Source organism: Magallana gigas, chromosome 9, assembly GCF_963853765.1.
Source record: "Magallana gigas chromosome 9, xbMagGiga1.1, whole genome shotgun sequence".
Lineage (NCBI taxonomy): Eukaryota > Metazoa > Mollusca > Bivalvia > Ostreida > Ostreidae > Magallana > Magallana gigas.
This window is the reverse complement of record NC_088861.1, coordinates 49,934,044-49,947,451: the sequence shown is the minus strand read 5'-3', so window position 1 is coordinate 49,947,451 and position 13,408 is coordinate 49,934,044. Positions and strand designations below refer to the sequence as shown.

The following is a 13,408-nucleotide window of genomic DNA, read 5'->3' as shown; positions in this document are numbered from 1 at the left end:
TGAAAATAGATTTAAAATACTAAGAAATAACATGTTTTCTTTTAGTGTTTAATGCAGGTGTAAAGTTTGCTATCAATTGCAGGAAAAATCATGAGAAAACCTTGCAGCTGATGAAATAAATGCGGTTGTCTAGATCTGTACGACGAGAAATGTTTCTTAATATTTTCACGGGACTAGTAAATTTGTCTCTGTCAGTGAATTGCAAAAACTTTTGGTAGTATAAAGGATGGAAAGAGTTTAGGTTCTCAAACGAAGTTCTATTATTATTTTTTGTATTTCAAATAGGTTTCCTGTCTTTTGCAGTAATCTCATAATGTGCCTTTTGCACTGTGTGGGCTTTATAGCATCGAACCAAAAAATGAGATTTTAATATCTTGCTCTGTTCTTCAGAGAGCAAATTTGTCAAATTTGGGTGGTTTATGTTTAATTAAGGAGTACATCTTAAAGGCATGTGAAAGAAGCCGCTTGAAGGTTGAAGGTAGATATGGGTGTTACTGGGTTAATCAGGGATCAAGACTAAATATTATGTCAAGAATGAGTGGGTGTTATATATATATATATATATATATATATATATATATATATATATATATATATATATATATATATATATATATATATATATATACAATCATTGCAATAACTATCAAATTGACAAATACCTGCCAATAGTGAAAGATATAAATAGACATAAAACACAAGGAATTCAACGCATTTATTTGAGTAAGCTTATTCTTATTCATCATTTTTTTTCTAAAATAACAAATATAAAACATTAAGATTAATCACACCATGGGTGAAATCAGACGTGTTTGATTTACCAGATTTCATATACTCCTTAAATCATTTCATGTCGTACTAAATTGTGATTCAATAAGTTCATTGTTTATCACAATAGAAGCAATTACAATATGTAATATAGAATTCGAGTCAAGTAAATTCGTTCTTGCCTGTGGATTACAATCATGTACTCACTAAACAACAGAAACTTGCATGGAATAAAGCTAATGCCGATTTTAAGATTGATCGAGCGCTGGTTTTAGAACAGTTCAAGGCAAAAGCTTTGATATAGTTAAATAAAATGAGCTATTGATGCAATGATATTCTAAACAATGGTGTTTTTCTTGTTGCGCTGGATTTACGTTTTAAGTCAGTCTCTTTAGATTACGAAATATCATTTAGTTTTAGCATCTTAAATTTAAAATCTTATTTAATTTTTCACCATCAGTATAAGTGGTTGCTTTTCATTAGGTCACCATCTTAAATTGCTCATAAATGATATGTGTATAATTTGAAAGTATGTCTTTCTAATAGTAATTGACGACAACTTAAAAAACTGGAAAATCGAACTTGAAGAGGTGAAAATATGGTAATGAAAAAATGAAAAACCATGGTCAGATTATTTTAATAATTTTTCTTAATTTTATTTAACTCTAATAATACATGAAAGTAACGATTTAATGTGTCTTTTCATAGCTTTTTTCGCCCCCAAATCTCATTAAATAATATTCCATTTCATTACTGATGAACTCATTAAATTCAAACAGTTTTTGCATTATACGAGAAAAATATGATTACCAAATCAAAACCGCTAATCAACTTCATTTTACAATTTTATTTAAATGTGGATACATGGCAATTCTGCACAGAAACTCGTGCAATGATTTCCTTTTTTTCGTATTATTTTACTCTTGGATCACTAACTTCTGGATCATGGGCAAGAAGTAACAGAATTTCCACATCAATTATTTTGAAATAAGTGAACTATTGGTTAAAAAGTGAGTATTTCTTCACCATCCAGTGCTTTTATTATATGCTTTAATTTATAGATGCAGCAGATGTAAAGCTTTCAGTTCAAACTCGTGGCCAATTTCAACACGACGGCATTTCATGGCATTGGCATTTTAACTGCATGGCTCCATAACAAGGAAGTCATTTTTTAAATTTTTTATTGCTTTTGTTGTCACTGATAAATTTCCTATCAATGTAAGAATGTATTCTTATTACATCCGTGTGTTCTCTTCTCTACTAGAGAGTGCCTCATTTAGCATTCCTAAATAAACTGGCAATGCAATATTCTCTTCTTTCGCCTCTTCAATCAACATATATCCGCTATGTCGGTATAAGTTACAGTCAGTGATATCTTAGGTTCTAGTGACATCTCCAGTTCTCAGATGTTATCCGCATCAGCAGATATTCGCCATGTCAGTATCGTTACTAGCAGTGACATCCTTATCTCAAAATGTTACCCACTTCAGCACTGCAATAGAAAACAAAATTGTTTCCCCCCACTGGGCCTGTTTTACAGCTGCTATGTTGATATGATTAAAACAGCATTAAACAATGAGTAACAGGAACGTGTTCAGTCATTCGGAAAATAAACTTTGAACAATATAAAAAGGGGGGGGGGTACAAAGTAATCAGAGAAAGCTTGGTATCATAAAAGAAATAAAAGTGCTGAAGTACTGACGGGAGTTGATTTTATCGATCATTATTAATTTTAAAATCATCGATATGTTATTTTGCATGGCAGGTAGTGTCTAAACTGTATTTTAATAAAGGAATAATTTAATTCTGGTTGTAACGCGCTTTCTGATTGACTAAAAAATTATTTTATATCGTATAAAGAATGTTGCCTACATTATAGTAAGACCAACGTCAAAAACATATCAATTCACCTGACGTAACGTTTGAATTTTGTACAATTTTACGTCATTCTAAAGCTCAAATGACTGTTTATATCTACAATAAAGAGTAAAAAAAACATAAGATTATAAGCAATGAATCCAATATTTATTAGTTTTATACGATATAAAATGGTTAGAAACAGTTTTCGCTTTTTTATACACCGCTTCGCTTCTGGTTGTCAGGCGGTTTCTGATTGGCAAAAAAGTATTTTATATCGTATAACGAATGTTGTCTACGTCATAGTAAGACTAACGTCAAAAACGTATCAATTCGCGGTTCATAAAGCGTAAACAGCCCCAAACCATTTTATATCGTATAAAACTAATAAATGTTGAATTCATTCCTTAAGGTAGTCCTATACTCGGCATTAAATGGGCTCAATCATTAAAAGCTTAGTTTTAAATGATAAATATACATTCTAGCAATACGTATACAAAAGAAAATATGTATGTTTACATGCTAGTTTGTTTGTTATCACCTCTCAGACGGGTGTACCCCCTTGCGAAAATTATTGACAATTATGAAATTTGCCAGACGTCCGTTTTTCCTAAAAATAATTACCAATTTTGGGAAAATTAGAACTGAACATACAAAATACAGTATAAATATATATTTAAGCCATATCTCATCAATAATTTTGCGCAAATTTTTGTAAGTAAGTACGCTTTATAGACCTGATGTGTCAAAATAGAATACAAAAAATGCAATGCTAGTACCGCGTTTGGTAATTTTTTTTTACTATTTTATGGACTCAAACTTAAATTCACGGTGTTTATTCGATAGATTAATATCTTAGAAAAAAGATTTGGTAAAATAAATTATATGTTGACGGATTTCTTTACGCTATAAGCTCTAAACCATGTAGACCCTGACGAAAAATTCCGTAAAAATCACATTTTGTTACAGTTTTCTGCCTAGATCTGTCAACAATGTTAGATATCATTCAAACATTAATTAATTGGCAATTGATTAAATTCGAAATAGCTTCCGTCTCTAAATTTAAACCGGTTTTAGTAAAAGAAAAAGAAAAATTCGGGGGGGGGGGGTCAAAACAAAGAAGATATAAGCATACCTGAGATCCTGGTTAATCAGAAACTTCGTTTTTCATTTTACTTTAACAGAATCGAGTTTTTTCAACATTAATCATTTCTATCTCTCATAGAATACATATATTACCGTTCTAATTGCTTATTATTGCCATTGTTTACAACAGCGATGTAGAGCAAAATCAATACCGGGTATCAAAAACGCTTTGTAAAAGTCGAACCAATATTGTAAAATCCGTATTATGACGTAGTGCGATACTCGGACTACTTTAAACCGATATTTAAATACATGAACCCAACGTAGATAGTTCTAATTGTTCACATCTAGACATACTATTTAATGGTAACGCATGAAGTGTTATGTCTAAATATAAACACATTACGTTGACGACTACATTTACGTATGGAGTAGGTCCTGTATTTAGGCAAAACACATAACCTTCTATGTTAATGTAAATTCCATCGATCATATCAAATGAATGCATGGCAACAGTTGTATTCGACTAATTATTGCTGAATCTTTGTCATTGAAAAGGAACACGTCAAAGGAACTTCAAATGAAACGTACCTGTAAATGGTGCACAACGAACACATTTTAATAAATACATTGACTGATAAATACATGTAACAACGTCGTATATATAACTTGTATATATACATGTTGGTGCAATATGCACACAATACCCTAATTCATTTGTTTTTATTTGCATTGTCTTTTCAGTCAATTGTTCATGGCTATCATTTTTTTATCTCTGTCTTTCACCATAAATAAGACATTAATAAGACATAAGCATTCTAAACATCTTTCCAATACATTCTCTGGTTAAGGATCGGAGTGGATCACAAATCCATGGCAAGCAAAGGTACATCTAATAATCTAGTTTACCATGTACTTTCAGTGTATTTAAATCATGTGCGTATGTATAATCTCCTTCTGCAGCGTCCACCAACAAAGGCGGTATCCTGTCCTTTTTGGGTTCATTGTTGTTATATTTTGTATTTGCTAGAATCATCAAATCATTGAGACTACATGCGATTATGTACCAACAGTGCTCGCACCTATCGGACGCTTACAATACCGGCCAGTGATGCTCTTTCCATCATGTTCATCTCAGATGCTTGTTTGCTGAATTATGCCGAGATTAAATATGGGCATGAATAATATTCATAATATAATTAATATATTTGGGAAGTGGTACCATGTATGTACTCATCTACATAGGATGATGCTTGACGGACCTGATTCTACAGTAAATACCGAACGTTAGCGCTCTTTATCTGTATATCACCCTCCGTCATTCTAAGGAGGTCATGTAAACAGCTATGCGATTCATGAAGTGGGACCATGATCTGAACCTATGAAGTAGCATCGTTGGTAGAAAATTAATAAGAAGCTTTTGGAAGTAATGTGGGGATTTCAGTGTGAAACAGCCGTCTTCTAAAAGTTCAAGGACATCTCGAAATCCTCGATCTCGATCCAGGATAAATATATCACTCTCTTTTAGCCAATCTTTGATTCCATTAGGGTTTGTTTTTTCGTGTTTTTGATAATTACTGCATCATTGTTTTTTCCATCAGCAAAAAAGGCCCAATTACTGATAAGATGTACCCTGTCGTGGTAACCATAACCATTGGTTTGATAAGCGGAGAGTGCTTATGCATGCTATTGCATTTTCTTTGAAATTATTGCTTGTGCTCTTTTAAATATAAATGTAAGCTCCATCAAGAAATAGAATGGGAAAGTCGGACAAATAAAAAAGCTGAAAATAAAGACGGCGACATCAGACGGGCGACTGATTAATACATCGTCTCTACTTATCGGATTAAATCCGACGAATCTGGGAACAAAAGGCGACGTTAGTGTGAAAAGGTGATAGTTTATAATAATTAAGTCATAATTTCAATATCATAAATTTATAAATGAAGACTTCGATATAATTATAAGTTTTTGGTATTTACTGTAAAAGTGTCATTATAAACAATTTTACGTAAATAGCTACATAGTTACTTATATAGTATGACATCACAATGGAAATTATGGTCAGTGTTAAACCTGTTTTAGTTAATTCAACATCACATGATAAATTCTATTTTTCAATTTCATTGGTCCTTTAAACTTCCTCTCTTTGCTTTGTCCTTTGTGATCTGACCTTCCTACTGACCAGAAGTGTTTGTGTTAGATCCTGAAGTAAATCTATAGACTGTAAGTAATTGTTGTATATTTTACGCTATTACTGCTTAGAAATGAAGCATATTATATTTGCTAAATAATTACATTATATAGTGAAATGTAAATCTATTTAAATGTTAGTTATCATGAGAGAAAACTTAGTGTTTGAGTAATACTCATAACAGTTATATTACTGATTAATTTCTTTACCACTAGACCAAATTTGAAATAGCAAACTGTAATGTAAATTAGCAAAGCGTTTTGCATTTCTGAGAGTATAATTACTTTTTCATAAATTTAAATTTAAGAAAAAAAATTGCCTCTTTGAAATCATACAGCAGTTTTCATGAAAATATCTAGTTCTTAATGTCAATATCAAATTAATTTTGTTTCAAAGAGGCAGTTATTTAGTACAATGAGGATTTCTCTCTTAAAATGCATAAAATCTGTCACATTTTCTTGTGTAACCAATTTACAATGCAATAACTGGTATTTTTAAAATCAAGGTGAATATTTTAAACATACTTCTAGAATTCCTTGTTTATAAAGTTGCATCTTTAAAAAAAATCACTTCATTTTGAGTGACTTTTATTTTGTGTCAGTTTATCTGCAACTCACTTAGAGAAAATAGCGTTGGAACTGCAACACCCTTAATCTTGTATTTTTCTTTTCAAAATTGGAAGAAAAAAGGAAGTCCAAAACATAAAAATTGCAAGACGACTATATTTTACCGTTTCAGTATCTTTATTTCGTTTTTGAAATTTCGCTGACAAAACTTTGTGATGAATAATACTTTAAGAAATTTTCACAAAACATTGTTCAAAACATTTAGCATAGAACATAAGGTAATAACGATATTTAATTTTTTATCTATATGGTATGAATATTTATGAATTATAAATACATTATGTTTATTGATATTTCATAAAAACATAAAAGGCATATACAATTTGTTTTTCTTGTATAAAATTTTGTAATTTATGTAGCAATAATAAATATACATCGTCAAATAAATCAAATACTGTGCATTCTATATAACTTAGTTTGACTATCAAATCTCAATATGCAACACTTAACACATCAACAATCATAAAAAAACGGACATGCAAATGTTTAAAAGCATTTTGAAAACTGTTATATAATAGGATAATCATATTATAACTAAACGATATGTAAAATATGTAGTTAAACGAATTCCAGGGTCGCACTAGCGAGTTGGCATGCCTTTCATGGACATAACAAACCCAACAAAAATCTAAGGACAGTCACAAACTTTCCAACTTGTTATTAAAAGTAGTTATATATCATAAATGATATTTATGATATTTCAGTAGTAAGATACAATAAAAAACAAAACCCTTATTCATATATCTCAAGGAATATCAGAATCGATCACCATGGCGTCGTGTTCTGTAATTGCTGTGTCTGATAGATATGTATAAACGTCTATTGTGTTTACACACCCCACATATAAATTGTTTTTCTCGTCTACACACATAGCATTTGGGTAAGGTCTGTGAATCAGAAATTTTGCTAGACGGTATCCATTAATATCAAGTAGGTGGACGCATAGATGGTAAAAGTCACGCACCAGTATGTGTCCAAAAGTGTCGTTACATAATCCTGAAGGATTAAAATTTGACCCATAACGTTTACCCGAGTAGGTAAATTTATGTTCCCCATCGCTCTTAAACGCAACTAATTGGTTGTCTACAATGGTCACTATGTCTCCATTTATGTTCTCCGTAATTTTACAATAAAAATTAGGATAAACAAGTTTGAAACACCTAAATGCAGATCTTTCCGTGAATTTTATTGTACTTATCGTTTGCAGTTTAACACCTTTATCGTTGTATCTCTCTATCAATTCTTCTTCACCTACGAAAATATCGCCGTTTAGTTGAGAAGAGTGGATGCAAGACAATTCATTGGCGTGTATATGAAGATTGCGGATTTCACCACTTGAGGACAACATGTAAATATCATTATCTTTTTTAAACAACAGGCCTCCTGCCTTTGATGCGGTATGATATCCAGCATGTGTTAAGTTTACACTTAATTCCCTAAGTAAATGTCCGTCCTCATCAATTTCCTTGATTATGTTTTCAGTGCTTAACCACAATCTATTTGGCTTAAAGCATGATATGTGATTAATGTTAGACGTCGACACATTAATACTTGACCTTAAGCGAGCGTTATATTCAAAACGCTTGGGAATTGGCAGCTCTGTAAAATATAAAATTAGATCAACATAAATAATTTGAAATAATACAATTTCACTTTTTTTTTTTTTTTTTTTTTTTTTTTACATTTTTCCTCACAATTTGCCGCATTTAAGTGTGTGTTATTTTTAATATAGATATATACTTCAATATATATGTTCTGGAGATATAAATCCGCACGCAAGTACATATTTTAAATGACCGAATTTGAAGGTGATAAAAAAAATCTCAAAATTGATTCACAAATTAATCTGAGTAGGGTTTTTGTTGTGAATATTGTTCATTAAGCAGATAAACAATTGACATACATAGCACCTATACGTTTCATTTTAAGCTGTAAAAATTAGATATTTATTGTAACGTAATATGATCTTCGAGGCCCTTGTTTATCATTGTTATAAATAAGTGTATTGGCATTACGGTGCTTTTACTAAAAGTCGTAAACTCATATGATAGTATCTTGATCAAATTGAATTAAGTTGAACTACTTAATTTTAAATTTCTTAAGCAAACTTAGTTGAAAAATGTAGAGAGGATAGTTTTTTAATCCTTTTAAATGTAGGCGTACATAACCGTGATATTGAACAGCTTGGAAAACAAACAAAAGACACATTAAATAATGAAACAGTAATATTGATGTACATATACTGTGGTTTCATCAATATTCGTTGTATACCAATTTTCGTGGATTTCGTTATTTAGTTGATCCACGAAATCAAATGTTCATTGAAGTGAAATTGCTATTAACATTTTGTATTGATAGGGTCATTGGCCACGAATTTACGTATCCTTGAAACTGTGTCTTTCACTTTATCCACGAAAATTGATACCCTTGAATATTAATGAACCCACAATAAGTCTTCTCACGACTTCCTTCTGCCTTATGAGTTTTCAGAAATGCTGGCTTTTCAGGAACTATACAGTGCCATAACTTTGTATAAATGTTTAGCGACGACACATTTGATGTCGAAATAGGTCACACAGAAATCCAGTGAAACCAGTCTTTTTTCTGCGTACCAACAATCTTTCACGATCGCCTTCTCTTGTACCACGTAAACTTATTCGAAGTTTCATTTCACCGGTCAAAACGAATGTTCAGCAAATATTGTCATAGCACATTTCTCGGTCTTTTAGAATTATAACGTTTGTTTTCGGTCTGATTCACTTAATTCTGCTTAGTAACTGCATCATTTGAATGTATATTGCTGTTTTTGTGTATTTTTGGAATTATTTTATAGCCGTAAATTAAATTGTTTGTTAAAATAAACTTTGTTTTATGATTTAAAAATGTTAATAAATGATAAACAGTCAATATGATAGTCTTACCAACCCGTGTTAATATATTTATGATATTACGTACGTCATAAAAAAATGTGTAAGTAGGCAAAAATGATGCCAAACCAATGTTGAGTGTTGCATAATTTTGCCCAATTGAGCCCCCATGATACTCCAATGAAACCCCATGACAGCCCGATGAACATCTGTGTGTCCAAGTTATATTATATATTATATGCATAAATGATATCATCAATGAATATTTTGTAACAAAGTATCAACTATATTACATTGTTGTTTTTTTTTCAACGAAAAACCTCATTGATTTCGTTTTGTTTCTGTCTCAAATGATTAAAACTAAAAATAGATATCAGTCAGATTCGCACCAGTTGTTCTATGTGAATAAAACGGATAACTTCCTATTATCTAAGAAAAGTGTAACAAAAACAGAATTTGAAATATTTCATTTTCATAACGGGCTGATACTGTGACATGGCTGTTTTTATGAAATACAAGTACAAATCATATATTAAGTCAAATCAAATATCAACATAGACAAAGGACCACCATACAGAGAACATGCTCCATATACATATCTAGAGACAATATATAGTTATACATACAAAACTGTAGTTTAAAGGTAAAAAGTTAAACAACTTACAATTTAAGAGTTTACGTTTTGCACATCACAAGTAAAAGTTCATAATGTAGAAAACATTGACCCCAGAAGGTGCAGAGGTGAAAGTTTGATAATTTATACAAGCAGATTACTGCTTTTATGTCACAGGTACTCTAGGCCGAGATTCATAACTGAAAATCGGAACAGGAAACTCCGCTACAAAGTGTTGGTAGAGAGGCAAGCAGAAACAGTCGAACCCACAAATTTCCTCTTACTTGGATAGGTAGAATGGCCGTGTACAGCAATAGCTTCAAAACTCCATTGGAGAGAGTTAAGTTAAGAGAGTTGAAAATGTAATTTCCTAAAAGGCGACAGATGTAAGCCATCTGAAACAAAGCAGGATCAGGTTTATGACTGATTAACGGATATTTGCACCCCGCAGGTATTAAGAAGTTAAGGGGTTTTTGTATGGCGCACAGGTTTTCAGACTAGCACCAATGGAGACACGGGAGAATGTACGACGATGTTATCCTCGCTATTAGAATGCAATGCCTTATAAGCTGAAGAAGATCATCATATCATAAAAATCAAAAAATATGAAAGTCAACACAGAGTAAAAAAATAGCTTTTTTTATTCTTTAGCAAATTATTTACAAAAAAATATTTAAAAAATGTAGTGAAAAAAGAAAAGTAACGCATTCCTTAAAGACACTTTTCATATAGATTTATCTTTAGAAATAAATTTATGCATTAATAATTGATAATCAATAATGATTATAAAATAACGAATTCTAATGATAAGGTGTACACGTTAAGGGGGATGTGCCGCCATCTTGTACATTTGAGGATGAAAATATAAACATTTCTTGAACTGGCTTGTTTCTGCCCGAAACCGGCAAACCCAAAAGATATAAAACCAATAAATACGAAGTCCTACATGTAATGTGTTTGAAAAGTATGCACACAAAAACAGGACAATGCCTTTTTGATCACTCAGAACAGCTTTTGAACTGCGCAGCTACAGACTTATTTTGAAGATTTGAAAATCTGAAAACTATGAAGGGGGTTTGTAAAATCGTTGTGACATCTAGCCTAGAACAAATATAGTATTGCATCAATCCTTAACTTAAAATATTCAAAGAGAAGTAAATAAGTAATCCTTGCATAAAGAAGCCTAAAAAATTTAACAGAAAATGAGAGTAGAATGGAACAAGTTTAGCTTTTTAAAAAAAGGGTTATGGTCTTAAGAGCAAACCCTATACAGCATTTAGTTATCAAAGACAGTTTAATTTTTTTATATGAATGTCATATTCCTCTACATAGCATGGCGAGCGGAACATTTTTGTGTCACGTGTTTAAAATTGAGAAATGTGTACTCCAGCTTGTAAGTTGAGATCGACTATAGGGGAAAGAGATCTTAGGAAGGGTCGTTTACTCGTATTATTTTGATAAAATCAATCAGCATCTTCTTTAACTGTTATAAGTTTTACCTATCTAAGGTGCAAATAATTTTACCAATATTAGGCATTCCGCATCATTTTTTTTTTTTTTACATATTTGTATTAATACTTAAATAAACAATACTAAAAAAAACTCAGATAATTTCAATAGATGTTAAAGAGTATTACTTTCAACTACTTGCACCTGAAAACGTATGGCTGAATTTCATTCATAGCAATTTGTATTGCTTTTCGTTTTCTCACTTTTAAAGACTTGAAATCTACGAAATTTGTTAAGTCGTACGTAAAAAAGATCATCAGAAAATTGTCTCCCTTGCGCCAAACAGTATTTCAACCAATGAAATAAATGTAAATTTTCCCATTATGTATTTTCTACCAATCATAAAGGAGAGGAAGTGCACAACCCGGGGACTGTAAATTATTTCAACTCTTTGTACCGTCTTCCAATGAAGGCATCAGTATTGGTCCTGTGGTCACAGCTTGTTAAATTTAGAATGCACATTATTTAAGGATGCTTGCAAAGTAATTCCACAAATTGAAGCATTGTAGTTCTTCAAAGGAAGATTTCAAACATTTTCCTCTATATTTCTATGTTAAACTTAAACCGCTTCTGGTGCTCCAGTGTTAGTCCAGGAGTTACAATTTATACAATTTAAAATCTACAATAGGCAAGGATGTGTGCATAGTAATATCTCAAACTGTAACATACTAGAGAAGAATATTTTTAAACAGGTTTCCTATATATGTAAAACTTTGGCCACGATATTCATGCTTTAGGATCTTCACTACGCAGCAATGTTAAGGCGTCCCGATGCTAAAATATGGCTGGAAAACGATATCATTATAATCATCGCAAAAATACTTTGACCGGGAGTATTTCTTAAAATCTATGTTACATTTATTGACACCGATATTAAACATTATATCTGATGCATTTTTGTGACGTCATATGTTCTTTGTAATCACGTGACAGGCGAATCCTAATATTGCAAATGATCTATTTAAATCGCATCGGCGCAGGTGATTAATGACATTAAACCATACATATTTTTTAAGAAAAATCCTTTGTCATATACTTTGAAGTTCTTGCTTGGGAAAGAAATAGATATTTTGTTAGTGGAAGATATTGTTAAAACATTCTACACAATCATCAAAATAATGCACATTTTTACTAATCAAAAGCGATTTACAAAAAATTGGGGTAAATCTGTAGGTTTCCCAGGCACGATTTACATTGGTACTTATATTCTCTACCAAACTTTACGTAAAATATTCTAAAATTGTACTGATCTTTTACCTGCGCCAAGCTGGTTTTACATGCATTTTTAAGGTTTTCCGCTGGGAGCGGAAAACCTTACTATTATTCTGAAAAATTTTCAAATTTCTTATTAGGGTCTTCCGTTTTCAACGGAAGACCCTCTTGTTATTCTATTGTTTTTTTTAGGGTCTTCCGTCTTCAGCGGAAGACCCTTCTATTATTGTAATGTTTCTTTTTCACTTTTTTTTAGGGTTTTCCGTTTTTCAACGGAAAACCCTTCTGTTATTCTACTGTTTCTTATTATTATTTTTTTTTTTATCCGCAAATTTTGTGTAGGCCATTTCTCGTACATTTGTTGTCTGATTGTTATGAAACTTTCAGGGTATGTAGACAATGTTAATATCTCGAGACATTTTTTTCAAATTTTTAAAATTCACTTCCGGTTATGAGTTATTGCCCTTTAATTGAAAATTGGGGGGTCTTTTGTCCAGAGTTGATCTCGGGAACTACAAAAGATAGTTGCATGACATTTAGCAGAATTGTTGGTAACATTTTATAGTTTTGCTGGCATGAAAAGTTTGGCAAAATGTTTTTTAGTTTTTAAGCTATTTGCCGGTAAAGTATAAGGTTTTGGGGGGTCTGAAATTTTGTTGTTCTTTGTATAATAACC

At 31.5% G+C, this 13,408-nt stretch overlaps 2 protein-coding genes across 3 annotated transcripts in view; one reads left to right on the top strand and one right to left on the bottom strand.

Moving 5' to 3' along the window:
• Positions 1 to 13,408, top strand: part of LOC117691114 (uncharacterized) — a 139,913-nt gene that overhangs the window by 94,487 nt on the left and 32,018 nt on the right. The window lies entirely within an intron of this gene.
• The window catches only part of LOC105331445 (uncharacterized), a 91,492-nt gene continuing 84,790 nt past the window's right edge, over positions 6,707 to 13,408 (bottom strand). Inside the window, exon 14 of one of the 2 annotated variants that reach the window (XM_066071668.1) lies at positions 6,707 to 8,130. In XM_066071668.1, the coding sequence (XP_065927740.1) occupies positions 7,277 to 8,130 (854 nt within the window). In that variant the 3' untranslated portion in view covers positions 6,707 to 7,276. The remainder of the gene's footprint in view (positions 8,131 to 13,408) is intronic. The other variant, XM_066071667.1, reaches the window with a different exon arrangement.